Here is a 15,016-nt window from a genome sequence, read left to right on the forward strand (position 1 = left end):
CATCCCATGGCAGAGAGCCCTCCACGAACCTCTCCTTCTTGAGTCCTTCCCACGAGGGCCGGAGCTGCTCCAGCCTGGGCTTCCCACAGAGTCACGGGCTCCTTCAGGAACAGACACCTGCCCTGGTGCTGGGGTCTTCCAAAGCTGTGTAATCTGAGTCCACTGGCAACAAATCCACATTCACCCCTCCTGGTGCCTTCACAGAATCTTCACCTTCCTCCATGAGTGCAGGGGGACAGCTGCCATCTTGCAGGGAAACTTCTGCTTGAGCACCTTCTTCTCCTTCTTCCTCACCAACCACAGGATCTTCACCCCAGCTCCATTCTGCCTCTCCAGCTCAGCTCCTTTTTCTGCTTGCACTACTCAGGTTTTATCTCAGTTCTTTTGTATGTTAATCGCAGAAGTGCACCCATTGTCTCTCTAATGGCTCTTTGTCTAGCTCCTCAGCTCTTTACCAGAGCCAGCTACCAAACCAAACCAGCACAACCACACCATGGACTAGGAATTTGCTGGATGGTCTCACTCAAAGAATTATGGTCAATGGCTCAATATCCAAGTGGAGATCAGTGAGGACTGACATTCTTCAGGGGTTAGTATTGGGACCAGTGCTGTTTAACACCTTTGTTGGTGACATGGACAGTGGAATTGAATGCACCCTCAGCAAGTTTGCCAACAACACCAAGCCATGTGGTGTGGTCAACATGCTGTAACGAAGAGAAGCTATCCAGAGGGACCCTGACAGTCTCAAGAGGTGGGGCCATGCCAAAGTCATGAAGTTGAACATGGCCAAGTACAAAGTCCTTCATATGGTTTGGGGCAATCGCAAGCACAATTATAGCCTGGGTAGAGAATGGATTGAGAGCAAACCTGAGAAGTACTTGGGGGGGTTGGCTGATGAGAAGTTCAACATGAGCTGTCAGTGTGCACTTGCAGCCCAGAAAGCCAACCATGTCCTGGGCTGCATCAAAAGAAGCACAGCCAGCAGGTCGAGGGAGGTGATTCTGCCCCTCTACTCCACTCTTATGAGACCCCACCTGGAGTAGAGTGCCCAGTTCTGGAGTCCCCAACACAAGAAGAACATGGGCTTCTTGGAGCAAGTCCAGAGGAGGGCCATGAAGATGATCAAATGGCTGGAGCACCTCCCCCATGAAGAGAGGCTGAGAGAGTTTGGGAGAAAAGGCTCCAGGGCAACCTTATAGTGGCCTTCCAGTACCTGAAGAGGGCCTACAAGAAAGCAGGGATGAGACTTTTTACAAGGAACATGAAGCAACAGGGCAAGGGGCTGCCCAGAGAAGTTGTGGATGCCCCATCCCTGGAAGTGTTTAAGGCTAGGCTGGATGGGGCTTTGAGTAACTTGGTCTAGAGGGAGGTGTCCCTGCCCATGCAGGGGGACTGGAACTAGATGATCTTTAAGGCCCCTTTCAATGCAAACCACTCTATGGTACTCAAGTTTTTAAAGTGTTTGTTTATATATTTTATACTGATGATATTCTGATACACCAATAAAAGTGTACACCCAGGTATGAGTGTGTAATGGTCCAGAAGAACACGTGTAACTTCTATTGCATTGAAATGGAATAAATACACTTTTTTCTTCTCTATTTAGAAAAGCCTTTTTTTTGTACCTATATTCTCATTTCAACAGGAGGATTAGAGTGAAAAAAAAAATTAGTCAACTACCACTGTACCACTGTGTTCAAAAAGGAAGCAGTTCTCAACAGTTTTATTGACTGATTTTTAATTTTTAGAATAATGTATAAAGAGGCTTATGAGGGGAAAGTGTCAGAGCACATAGCTTTTTTCCTGGTTAGGGATTTTTATTGCTTTTTTTGGTTGCTTTTTAAACATGTATTATTCATCCAGGATTTTACAGTACACAGAACATGCAGAACTCTACAATTCTGACATATAATTATTCTTAACGACATTAGCAGAGACTTTTCTCTCATCTGAACACATTTATCTTTTTCAGAATGCCTGTTTTAACATGAACAGCTTTCAAAACCGAATTTTTAGTAAGCTCGTCTAAAAGCCCTAACATTTTCTCCTTTAGTTCAGTAAGTGTGGTAGCTACAACCTCCTGCTCACTTCTGCTTTGTTTTCTTTGTCTACTAGTAAGAAGAGCGCTAATTGACAAACGTCAGCAACACTTCTTCAGTTATGGATACTGCCAACATTTGTGCACAGATTTTGTCTTGTACAGCTCTGTAACTGTTAATGCCTTGGGGACAGAGGAAAAACAATCCTTTGTCTGAGACTTACATGCTCACAGTTTCAATTGCCACAATCCAATTATTTTCTTCGAGTGAAAACTATGGCCACCACCCTATTATCTCTCCAACACAAAAAATTCAATGCAGGGAGATTTTCAGTTTGAGTACTGTCAGATGTATGGGTAAGTTTAATGCAAACTGTTTTTCCCTTGTAGTAAAAGCAGTGAGCATGTTCTTTTCTGAAAGAGTCAAATAATGTAGAGTGGAAGAGACCTCTGGAGGCCATCTGCTCCTTCTGAAAGCAGTACTAACTTCAAAGTTTTTAAGGAGCCTGCTCAACTAAGTTTTAAAACCCCCAAGGACAGAGATTGCACTACATCCCTGGGCTGCCTGCTCTACTCAGGGCTTTCCCACTCTTGTTGCAGCATTTTCTCCTTATATCCATTTAGATATAACGGATATAATGGATAATTTCCTTGCTGCAACTTCTTCCTCTGGTCCTATAGCCACATTCCTCTCAGTTTGGCTCCGTCCTCTTCATAACTCCACTTCGGGTAGCTGCAAATATCAGTTAATCACACTTCCCTGGTTTTGAGTCTGTAGCATGGCCTGAGTGTTCAGTCACAGCTTCAAAATACATCAAGCAAAATACAACTGGCAAATAAATTAGTAAAATGCAGTAATTACTGCTGAATGTCACTCTCTGATCTCTGTTTGCCCACATCACCCATCAGTTTATGCATACCCTATGAATTTCTGCCCTTTTGTCTCTGAAAGCCCTACAGATTTCCCTCTGTACTCCACTCCCCACAATGTCACATTACAACTTTAAAGCTACACTGCATTGAGTTAATCCTAGCAAAAGCCAAGCCCTATGTATTAGTTCCTTCTTGCCTCAACTCAGTTACTACCTATCTATACATCTAATTTAAACATGTCAGTTATCCTATACTTCACAAAGTTCCTTAATAGTGATTCAACTATATGAAGGGCCCATGGGCATTGTTCAAGGGATTATCTTGTATCATTCTGGCACTCCTAAGGAACTTGTAGAATGCACCACACTAAGATATTGAGTAAACTTAGAGTGATCAGCTCTCATTTGGCTTCAGACCAAACATTATCACATAGAAGTTTAGTATCTCATTCTCTGAACAAAAGCAGCGCATTTGAATTTCAAACTGAAACAAGATTAAGTAAGAGATAAATTCAAAGCAACTTCATTTGGGTATAAGAGAATTTGATGACTGACAGCTCCTTCAAAGAGTGTGAGCAATTTTAATAATTTCCTATTAAGCCTGACAGAACCCTTTCCACTCGGGCAGGCTTAATTCCTCCATCATCACACACACCACACCACAATGATCATATTCTTTGAAAAAAAACCAACAAGAAACCTCTTACTTTTGACTTGCTGTTCTGGTGCTTTGATGTGTGTCACCATCCCTGGCATGTTTACACTGTTCCTGTGCAGGTATTTCAGGAAAACATCAGCATTCCTCCGTGCCAGTGTGCAAGCCTAGAGAGTCAGGGGTATTATTTTATTTGAAGATGCACACACACACATCCAGCAAGAGATGAAGAATCTACCTCATCCCTCTTTTATGCATTTCCCACCCACTCAAATTTTAAAAAGGATTGCTTCTTAAATACTTCTACAAGTAAGCCAACCCAAGCACTAAAATAGTTTTCCCAATATGTAACAGTTAACACTTACTTATCCCACAGGAAAAAAATCAAGCATCTTTTATCTAAAGATCCTGAAACGCAATTACCTGCTCTAGCGCTTTCAGCGTGATGAAGACCTCACAGAGAAGTTTGTTTTGGATCTGTGCTGTGTGGCACTTGAAACTATATATTGTGTAAACAGAGTGCACATGCTTAGGTAATCACTTGGATAATCCAAAATATCCACCACTACTTTTGTGTCCAGTTCTGGGCCCCTCAGTTCAAAAAGGACAGGGAACTGCTCAAAAGAGTCCAGCGCAGAGCTACAAAGATGATTAAGGGAGTGGAACATCTCCTTTATGAGGAAAGGCTGAGGGAGCTGGGTCTCTTTAGCTTGGAGAAAAGGAGACTGAGGGGTGACCTCATCAATGTTTACAAATATGTAAGGGGTGAGTGTCAGGGGGACGGAGTTAGGCTTTTCTCAGTGATGACCAGTGATAGGACAAGGGGTAATGGGTGTAAATTGGAGCATAGGAGGTTCAAGGTGAATATCCGAAAAAATTTTTTTACTGTAAGAGTGACAGAGCACTGGAACAGACTGCCCAGGGAGGTTGTGGAGTCTCCCTCACTGGAGACATTCAAAACCCACCTGGATGAGTTCCTGTGTGATGTACTCTAGGTGACCCTGCTCTGGCAGGGGGGTTGGACTAGATGATCTCTCGAGGTCCCTTCCAGCCCCTAAGATTCTATGATTCTATGATACTTTAAATGAAAAGTAAATGCTCTGCTGAAGTGACACGAAAAGTGCTAAAATATTAAGACATGCTCTTAAAATATTAAGACAAGGCTTTGAGAACTTTCAGTCCTCACCCCCTGTACTGCCAACACTCAGCTCAGCTGCCTTCATCTTACGTACACCAAGTACTACATATGGGCTGGCTGCTTTATTTTTAATAAGGAGAACATAAAATGCTACTTTAAAAGGCTAGAGAGAGGTAGCATGGTTAGATTCAGTAACAGAGACACAAAGTAATTTCTCAAATTGTTTGAACACAAGGACAGGAAACTCACATGCCACCTGCAGAAATCTGTTTGACAGTATAATTTGAGCTAACCTGATAAATTTTTTAACATCTTCATCTGCAAACAAAATGCATTTAATACAAACCAGTTTTATACTCTGACATCTTTGAAGGTGATGCTGGTCAAAGCCTTTGGTTACAGGGTTAGTTACACTGCTTTGCAAGCATCACCTTCACAAGGACATTAGTTGGGAACTTGAACTTTTCATTTATCTGCAGATTACTGCACAAACCCAACTACTCCCAGATGCCCGTCTAGCAATTTCCTTCTTCTGTACTCTACTGTAGTCCAAGTAGATCTGAGAGCTGCTTTGATGTACAGGCAGCAATGGTACCATGTGACTGTCACTTCTCTTCCAAAGCAGCAGTCTCTAAGCACTCTTTAGAATGACAGTTGCTCAAAGCTGTGATTCATGGTTCCTCTTCAGTCACAGTGGGAAACCTGACATCTATTGAAGTTCAACAGGAAATATTTATAAAACTGGCTACAATTTTATGTACTTGGCAGTGTTCCCCTAATCACTGTCACAAGCATTTATTGTGCCATGTCCCAAATCTCTGCAGTTTGGGACATACCTGTAGCTTTTGAACGGGCACTGTTGCTTTTCCATTTCAGCACTTTAAGAATAAGCATTTGACTGCATGCTTTCCTCAACAGAAGACACAAAAAATGGCAAGCCCTACCTTTAGGAATGCCTCCTTCTGTTCCAGATGTTTGCTTATCATGGGAGTAACATGATCTGTTTCGGAGTTGGGACCTAGTTTGTCTGCTCCCCCACACCAGTCTTCTTCTCGCTTATATTCTTGTTCCAGGCTTTCCAGCACGCTGCACACCTATCAGGAAGGAGGAGTCCAAGTCAAATATAATCAAGACAAAAAAGCCAAATTCAAGCAAAAAAAACCAAACCAGAAAGCTGATCTACCCCTTACATGTACCTTAGCTTCTGACATATTTTGACTAGGACTTAAGAAAAAGGCAACAGACCTTGGCTGCATGCACTGGCCTGCTTACATGGAATAGGCTATCCATAAAGTTGCTCATCTTTCTCTTCCTCTGTGACTACATAGTTTGCTATGGGCTTAAGATATGATTGCAGAAGAACCAACCTTGCCAACCTTCCCCCTAACTCTTCTGTGGACAAGTAGGGTGAAACTGATTTTTTTTTTCTCACTCCCACACAAAAACCATGATTAGCCATCTGAAGTACTTCCAATAAAACCTCTGTGCGAGTTGTTTATGGTTTAAGCAAAACTTCTTGAAATCCAACTAAGCACATTTATAGAATCACAGAATGGTTTGAGTTGGAAGGCACCTTAAGGATCATCTACTTCCAACCCTCCTGAACAGGCAGGGACACCTCCCACTAGATCAGGTTGCTCAAAGCCACATCCAGCCTGGTCTTGAACACTACCAGAGGTGGGGCTTCCACAGCTTTCCTGAGCAACCTGTTCCAGTGCCTTACCACCCTCACAGGAAACAATTGTCTAACCTAAATCTCCCCTCTTCCAGTTTAAAGCCACTACCCTTTATCCTATTGCTATAGGCCATTGTAAAAAGTCCCTCCCTAGATTTCCTGTAGGCCCCCTTGAGGTACTGGAAGGTTGCTATGAGGTCTCCCCCGGCCCTTTTCTTCTCCAGGTTAAAGAAATGTAACTCCCTCAGCCTGTCTTCAAAGGAGCGGTGCTCCAGTCCTCTGATTATCTTCATGGCCTTCTTCTGGACTTTCTACAGGAGCTCCATGTCCTTCTTATGTTGGGGGCTCCAGAACTGATTACAGTACCCCAGGTGGGGTCTCATGAGAGCCAAGTAAAGGGCTCCTCCAAGTAAAGAATCACCTCCCTAGATCTGCTGGCATGCTTCTTTTGATATAGCCCATTAATCTTGAAAATGTTTTACAAGTCTTTTCTCAATTAAAAATAAGAATCTGAGGAACATTAAAAGGGAGAGTGATAGAAGAGACAGATGAAGATTTCGGTCTTCATTGATAATCACTATACTTTGGTTGTGCAGTCTCTTTGAAGTCTGCTAATTGAAACAAGTGTAGCCAGACCAATTACATCATAATCTCTTAGTACAATTTGTCTGCTACTCATTTATCATAAAATGGTTTGGGTTGGAAGGGACCTTTAAAGATCATCTATAGCTCACCCTCCCTGACATTTTCACTAGATCAGGTTGCTCAAAGCCTTGCCCAAGCTGACTTCGAGTACTTCTAGGGAGGGGGCATCCACAACTTCTCTAGGCAACCTGTTCCAATGTCTCATCACCCTCATCATAAAAAATGTCTTCCTCATATCTTATCTAAACTACCCTCTTGCAGTTTAAAACTGTTGCCCCTTGTCCTGTCACTACAGGCCTTGCTAAAAAGCCTTTGTCTTATAAGACCATTTTATATACTGAAAGGCTGCAACACAGTTTCCCTTTCTAAGGCAGCTGGTAAGTGGATTTGCTTTTTGTATTTTTTTATAACTGCAGTTGTTATTAAATTAATAAATATAACCAAACCTACTCGACCGTTGGCTTATTTTAGGCAGTGCTGGTTTATGGAATCATACAATTGTTTTGGTTGGAAAGTACCTTTAAGATCATCAAGTCCAGCCATTTAACTTAGCACACTTCAAGTCCACTGCTAAACCATGTCCCTAAGCATCACATCTACACGTCTCTTAAATACCTCCAGGGATGGTGACTTGATCACTTCTCTGGGCTGCCTATTCCAGTTACTGACAAACTTTTAGATGAACGAATTTTTCCTAATACACAGTCTAAATCTTTGCTGAGACAACCTAAGGCCACTTTCTCTTGTTCTACTGCTTGTTACTTGGGAGAAGAGACCAACCCCCACCTCACTACAACCACCTCTCAGGTAGCTGTAAAGAGTGAGAATGTCTTCCCTCAGCCTCCTCTTTTCCAGGCTAAATATCCCCAGCTCTCTCAGCCATTCGTCATAAGACTTGCTCCCCAGACTCTTCACCACCAATGTTGTCCTTATTTGGACCCTCTTCAGCACCTTTATGTCCTAGGGAGGGGCGCAAAACTGATCACAGTATTCAAGATGCAGTCTCACCAGTGCCAAGTACAGGGGGACAAACACTTCTCTAGTCCTGCTGGCCACACTACTTCTGATACAAGCCAGGATGCTGTTAGCCTTCCCGGCCACACTGCTGGCTCACTATCAGCTGGCTATGCCTCACCGAAGAATTAAACAAGGGAGACACAGATCACATAGCATTTCTGTACCTGTTCAGAAGTTTTATAGAAGGCAACAGAGGCATTCACAAGCTTGAGACGGTCCTCCATCTTCAACATCAATTGTTGCCAATGGGAAGCAACCTTCTCTGCACACTCCCGGATCATATCCATGTCATAGTGATTAGCCTGCAGCATTGCCTCTGCCTTCTGCTGAACACTTTGATGTGTTTTCTGACAAGAGGGGAAAATTCAGGAGTTCAGTGCAGCACGTCAGTTCATTTTCCTGAACACCTTAAAGGCTCATATTTCCATAGTATCAATGACATCTCTATACACATGCACAGACATCCATTAACTAAAAATAACTGTCTAATATTAGTCAATACATTACTTCATTTATGCAAATACAAAGGAAATAAATCCTGTACAGTTTTATCATCAAATCAACAATACCTAGCAGTTTACAAACTATAACCACTGCACAGCATTAAGTCACACATGGCATATCTATGCTGCAGTACACTTTACTATAATTATGATTTTCGGGTTGGTTTTCTCTTTTTTTCTTTCCTCACCCTTCATGGCAAGGGGAAAAAAAAGATGAAAAGGTTGTATCTTATTTGGCATGATTGCTACCATTGTCCTCACAGCTTTACAGCAGCCTTTTGCACATTAGCAGTGAGCAAATGAAGGTGCAGGCACGCAGGACAATACAAAATACAACTCTCCAATCACTGTAAGCAAATTTTTAACTAGAGTTCTCTATGTAAACATATACTTGCCTAAAATCTGGATCCTCTAACTATAATAAATATTATTACATCCAAATACTGAATGATCCAGAAAACTCAGAATTTAAACTTCCTAATAATCTTTTCTTAAATTGACAAATGCCTAGAGGCATCATGAGAGTTACCAAAGCTCTCAAAATGACTGTACAGATAGTGCAAACTGTAAAAAAACCTTAAAATAATTTAAAAAAATCTGCAAAACCCAGAGAAGGGGAAGCATAACTCCACTGAATGGCAAACATGAAAGGAGTTACTGCACAAAAGACTATTTCTGAAAATTGTTTTCCCAAACAATCATAACTCTGGTTAGTCTTTCAACAACAGTAAAGTTCTTAAAAAGAAGTGTGTTATATATAATTGATATCACCTTTAAGTCACTCAATTATGCATACAACTTAAGAACACTACATTCCAGTCCATCTTAGATCTCTATTTTTTGCAAAGATTTGCCCAATCCAGCAAGTTAGTTTGAAATTATGGCTGGAGGATGGATACCCCACCACAAACAAATTTCAGTGAAACCTACTATAAAAAACTATGGAAGTATTAAAGGACTGTATAAGAATACACAAAACTGATGTTTGCTGTTTCATTTATTTTTAAATTTAACAGTTAGCATTATATTGTTGTATTCAGAAAAATGTAAACACCATTTTTGGTAAAATTCCTGTGAACAGACTTGTTCAAGTAATTATAATTTTTTTTAATTACTCTTCAACCAATAAATGGCTATCGCTTTACAAAGAGGCACTGAGATGATGTGTTCTTCTGGAACTGAAGCTCCAAATTAACAAGAACAAAAAAAAGGTATCTTCTCAATAAGCATTTTTATCTCTTCGCCATAAAATGATTTAAACAGCTTTTCTTAAACTAAAATATTGTAGTCTTAACCCAACATTATGAGAAGGGACAGAAGAGATACATTCTCTTTACTGTGGTGCTATTTACAAACTGTAAATACAGGACTTCCTGGCTTTTGTCACTGAAATGGTGCTTTTACCTCTATTGCATGTTGAAACTGTTCATGTTCCCTCTGTAACTGTTCGGCCTCCTGCAAAGAACTAGCAGTGATAAGCCCAGCATTTAACATTGACTCTCCGTTTCGGATCCAGCCCAAAACCTGTAAGCAAAAGAGAAGACCATGAAATATGCAATTCCACTGCCAGTCAGCAAGGTAAGTATCAGTGCTAGGGACAAAAACATTTGCGGCCACACGCAGTACTGGAATTGTTAATTAAAGAATTTACTAATTATGTAGTTACACTGAATTATATCTTCAATAAACACAGTGAATTATATTAACTATAATTTCACTTAGTTGGAAACTCCTATCTTTCATTCAATTACTACATGCTTGTGGCTTCAGTTTATACTCTGAATGAGGCTGAGCTTCTGAATGCTTTCTGTCACCTGGGAAACAAGAACAAGTTACAAGCAAGATTTGCCTAAGAGCCAGTGTCAGTAATGTAAATTGAGGACATCGCAGCTTACTAAAAAGTAGCTAAAGAATTTTGAGTATTAGTTTTGAGGGAAACATGATCACTGAGTGCTTTCTAATTGTTTAAAGGTATTTTGTTGTGCCTTCTTTTACATGTCCACTGAAACTAGAAGAATCCTCAGGTGGGAAGAAGCCTCCTAGTGCATTCCTTATCAACAGCAGGAACATGCCACCTGAAGGCACCTTGCAAAAGATCTGTGCTTCATTCATTACTCAAGAGTGCAATAATGGACACCTTGTACTCTCACCAGACATTTTTATCACCACAAGTCTTCTTTCTAATGTGTAACATTCAAGTCTCTAACTTCAGTTAATTTTGTTCTTCCTGCCCACAAAAAAAACCCCAAAACAACACAACAAAACATTTTATCTCTCTGAGCATCAGCCTTGTTTTTCACTCCCCTCTCTCTCTCAAGAACATTACCCAATTCCCTCCTCTAGGCTCCTCTTCTCTTGTTGACCTCAGTTTCTTCAACCTTTTCAATGTAAAGTTAGCTGCCCAGTTTTTCTCACTGTCCTTTTATAAGCTGTCTTCAGTTGATAACCACCACTTTGATAAAAATCCTTCAAATACTAAATGAAGCTGAGCATAATTCAGGATATTCACTGTCATCTGTACAACCTTTCTATGCAACTGCAGCACAGTCAGTAATTACACCTGTTCTGTATTTGTTCAGCTGATTATTCCTGACAGTACATCATGCTCTGTATTTGTCAATAATAAAATTCGCATCCTTCATGCAACACAATTCTCCCCTTCATCAAGATAATTCTGATCTGTAATTCAGTGTCTTCTGATGAACTCCAATCCCTTTTCCAGCTTTTTTTGCCTTTACCTTAAAATTTAGAAGATTAATTTCTATTTGTAACATACAGATTTTCTGACTGAAAACACAAACTAGTATGCAAATACAGAGTTCTACAGATTTCTTTAAAGATTTTGAAATCTGTTTTCCAATCCAGTGAGTCTCTTAGCTTTTGTTACTGAATATGGTTTTCCAGAAAGTTATCATTCCTGGTAATGTAGTCTTATATGACATTCTCATAGTAAGCTAGGGCCAGACAGACTGAACTAAACTATTTTAAAAGCTTTAATAGAAGGAAGATCTATGTCATCTGCTTTTTCACCTCTACCCAGAAGACCTGCTATGTTGTCAGGAAGATACAGGATTTATAAAGGGGAAGGTATGATTAATTCATTTATGTTAGCCTTTTCTCCTCTCCTCATCACTGTTCAGGTTTAATAATTTGTTTCAATATTTTTCCTGGGAATTATGTTAAACTAGCTGACCTATAAGCCTTCCTTAGCTAATCCTTTCCTACTTTTGAGAAGTAAATGTTGAGTTCCAGGCCTCCAGAACCAATCTCCCTAAGTTTGGAGAAGATAAACACTACTGTCCAGGACAGTTTTTGTTAGGTACTCTAGGGTGAATTCCTTTGGGACCAGTTGATTTCAAAAGAACCAGTTTAAACATACCTTCTCTACCTTTTCCTACAAATGGATTTTAGACCTTTAGCCACTGCTAATAATTATATTAACTAGCAATCACAGTTAGCTCTTATAGGACTAAATACTCTCATCTGGTGATCCACATACAACACTACCATTAATGCTCGTAAGTGAATCAAGATAATAGGACATGGACTGAAAACACAGGCAGAAACCAGGAAAAGGACCTATTAAAACACAAATCCCAAGAACAAAGGGAGGTCCGCATCCCAAGTATACCCTAATGTTTTCAACAGCTTGTAGCAACAGAGGTCTACCCATCTTGACATGACATCCTTTCCCTCAAAACTGCATCACAATCTCACTTTTTGTTTTATGTTTATCCAGACTGCAATATTGTTATATTGGTAATGCAGTTTTTCTCACTTCTGCCTGTACAATGAATTGCTAACAAGTTGGGTTTTTTCCCAATTGCATTCTTCTATACAACATCTGCAAGTCTGTGGAAACAAGTAAGTCTGCAGTGTGGATGCGGGACACAACAGCACCTCCCAGAGGCATTACCTGGGTGCACACTCTGCTCCTCTTGGGAGAAGGCACTGGATCAGGTGAAACCTCGCAGGGGGAAGACAGCTCTAGCCTTGGATCAACCTCTCCTGCTGCAAGGAGGACACCTCCAGATCACAGCGTGGGGCAGGTGAAAGGAACTGGCAGTTTCTAAGTTAAGACACCTGGGGGGCTGTTAATACTCAAAGTAGCAAGCTCAGGTAAGCCTCAGGAGAAATAAATGGGAAAACTCCCAAGGGAATTAGACAGGTCCAACAAACTGTAGACAGAAACTATACTTGGAGGAAAGGGTTTGTCTGTAAGAACACAGGGGCCAGAAGTTTTTTTAAATCCCTTTTATATTTCTATTTTGTCTTACAAATGCAGTTCTAAGTTCCCTCTCTACTTTACAAAATAAGGAAGGAAAGCATCCAGCAGCACTTTCCCCTTCCCTCTGCTCTGACTCATGGGGAAAACAATTGCTAGTAAAAAGCAAGCCTGTTCTTTTTCCAGGGCTGCTGCCTTCCACTTTTTGCTGACATGTTCTCATCACCTCACTGTCTGGGTGGGCCATGCACCCCATCTTTCCTCTCCCAGCTTTCAGCAGGCTAGAAAAGTGTAAGCTAAACTGTGGAAATTAAATAGCTCTTTGGACATTTGAGAGTCAAGTAGGTAGTTCTACAGATATACACTCAATTTAAGATTACTTTTTTGGACTGACTTTTCATTCTCCCTAAATATGATCACAAGACAAACCTGTTTCAGCCTGCTGTCCTAGCTACGTTCACGTATCCATATGGCACTATGTGGAGTGCCAGGATACTCTTCCTGAGCAGTATTTTGGGATAATCGGAGCTCAAGCACTGAGCTTTTTCTAAAAGACCTGCATGTGAGAACACAAAGCAGCTCAAAGGACTCTGGAGGGTACAAGCCTGCACTTGGTACAAGTATCTGTACACTATTTACTGGTCTGAGCACATAAGTATATATCCAAGAACAAATACCATGATCAGAGCAGCAGACAATATTGCACTGAAAAGGCTTAATGAGCACAGTAAAAATAATGCATTTTGGAGCTTGGTAGAGATTCTGACCAAGGCAGATGCTGTATGTTAAGTAGAGCAAAGCATTCATTCTACAAAGTGAGTACGTAGGAGTGATTGCAGCAGTAAGTAATCCAGCAGCTATATTCTAGGCGATAAAAATAAGTTTGTCTGGCAAACACACAAGTGGCGTTCTGGATGAGACAGATATTCTCTTTAACAATTCTCTGCCTCTATATATTCATATGCTCCCTGCCCTGTATAAAAAGGTCACATTTTCCTTTCCATGTTGGTTTTTTTCCATGTACTGCTGAGCCTTACTTCAGTAAGCATCCTCTTCCCCTGATCTTCTGAGGTTTTCCTGCACTGTAATCTATCTTGTTTTGCCTTCTGTGTAGCTATTATATGTAAGTTGACAAGGAAATTCTCCACAGGTTTTCTTTAAACCTCTCTTCATCTTTTGGCCTTTCTGCTTTCTCCTAGTCCTGAGACGTGATCTACAGAACTTCAATGCCATGAAGTAGAATTCATACAGCAGTTAAGGGAGAAGCAACCCTGGATGATTTATGTTTCCTGTGCTCACAAGAAACCTGGGTACACTTGATAAGAATTCACTAAGCTCAAAGTTTTGCTATCTAGTACTGAAAAGATTCCTTCCAAGTATTTGATTAAAAAACTAAGCCAGAAGACAGTTTGCTGCTCTCCATTACAGTAATCTGAGAGATGAACCCTACGGAAAAATTCCTGCAGTGTTCCAGTCTAAACTTTTCACATGACTACAAGCTATATATTAAAAAAAAAAAAAAAAAAAGTTATATAAAGAAATACAATAGCAGTAATGTCAGTTTGGCAGAAAAATTCAAATGGAAACCTTGTAAAAACCCTTGCTATGGAGACAGTATCCCATCTGCGTATTAAGTATGCTTACACCCAGTTCATCAACAATAAATCTGGCAGAAAAATCACAGTAATTGAACTGGAAAACTATGTGTTCACTGCTGAAGGCAACAAAAACCAAACAAAACAGACTGAAAGGGAGGTTTACCACGTCATTTTAGTCTCAGGTAAAGCACCTGCTGTGACCCGCTGAGCTGTAATGTTTTTCCCAGTGCAAAGGAAACAGAAGATCATGCTTCCTGATATTTAATAAGAACTAAATCAGATGTGGTTTTTGAACAGGCAACTGAAATCACAGATCTGGAAGTTACTATCCACAAAGCATTCCAAAGGGGATCAAAATAAATCCTATGAGACAATATAGCATTCCATTTTAGTTCCATTCAATTTTTAGGCCTTCAAAGTAGGCAAGTACTGCAAGTTCATCTGTACAGGGTAAAGCTGGAAAATGAGTTTGTACTGCACAGTGTCAGCTACATATTCACGCAAGTTTGTTTGAAAATTCACGTCTATTATGGCATTTAATTCAACATAAAATACCACTCCATAAGATGTGTACTAGGAATACAAAATAGAATCAATTTTTTTCTCCAAATCCCCACTCTACTAAGAAAAGGCATCTGGCTAGTATAGCA

General features: G+C 40.6%; 1 protein-coding gene across 1 annotated transcript in view; it reads right to left on the reverse strand.

Annotated features, from left to right (window-relative positions):
* TRIO (trio Rho guanine nucleotide exchange factor) overlaps positions 1-15,016 on the reverse strand; it is a 180,804-nt gene that overhangs the window by 100,905 nt on the left and 64,883 nt on the right. Inside the window, exons 15-18 of the mRNA XM_010005090.1 lie at positions 9,948-10,067; positions 8,205-8,387; positions 5,648-5,797; positions 3,618-3,732 (exon numbers count right to left, since the gene is read on the reverse strand). Coding sequence (XP_010003392.1) covers positions 3,618-3,732; positions 5,648-5,797; positions 8,205-8,387; positions 9,948-10,067 — 568 coding nt within the window. The remainder of the gene's footprint in view (positions 1-3,617; positions 3,733-5,647; positions 5,798-8,204; positions 8,388-9,947; positions 10,068-15,016) is intronic.

This window comes from Chaetura pelagica, unplaced genomic scaffold, assembly GCF_000747805.2.
Source record: "Chaetura pelagica isolate M959 unplaced genomic scaffold, ChaPel_1.0 scaffold219, whole genome shotgun sequence".
NCBI classification, from domain to species: domain Eukaryota; kingdom Metazoa; phylum Chordata; class Aves; order Apodiformes; family Apodidae; genus Chaetura; species Chaetura pelagica.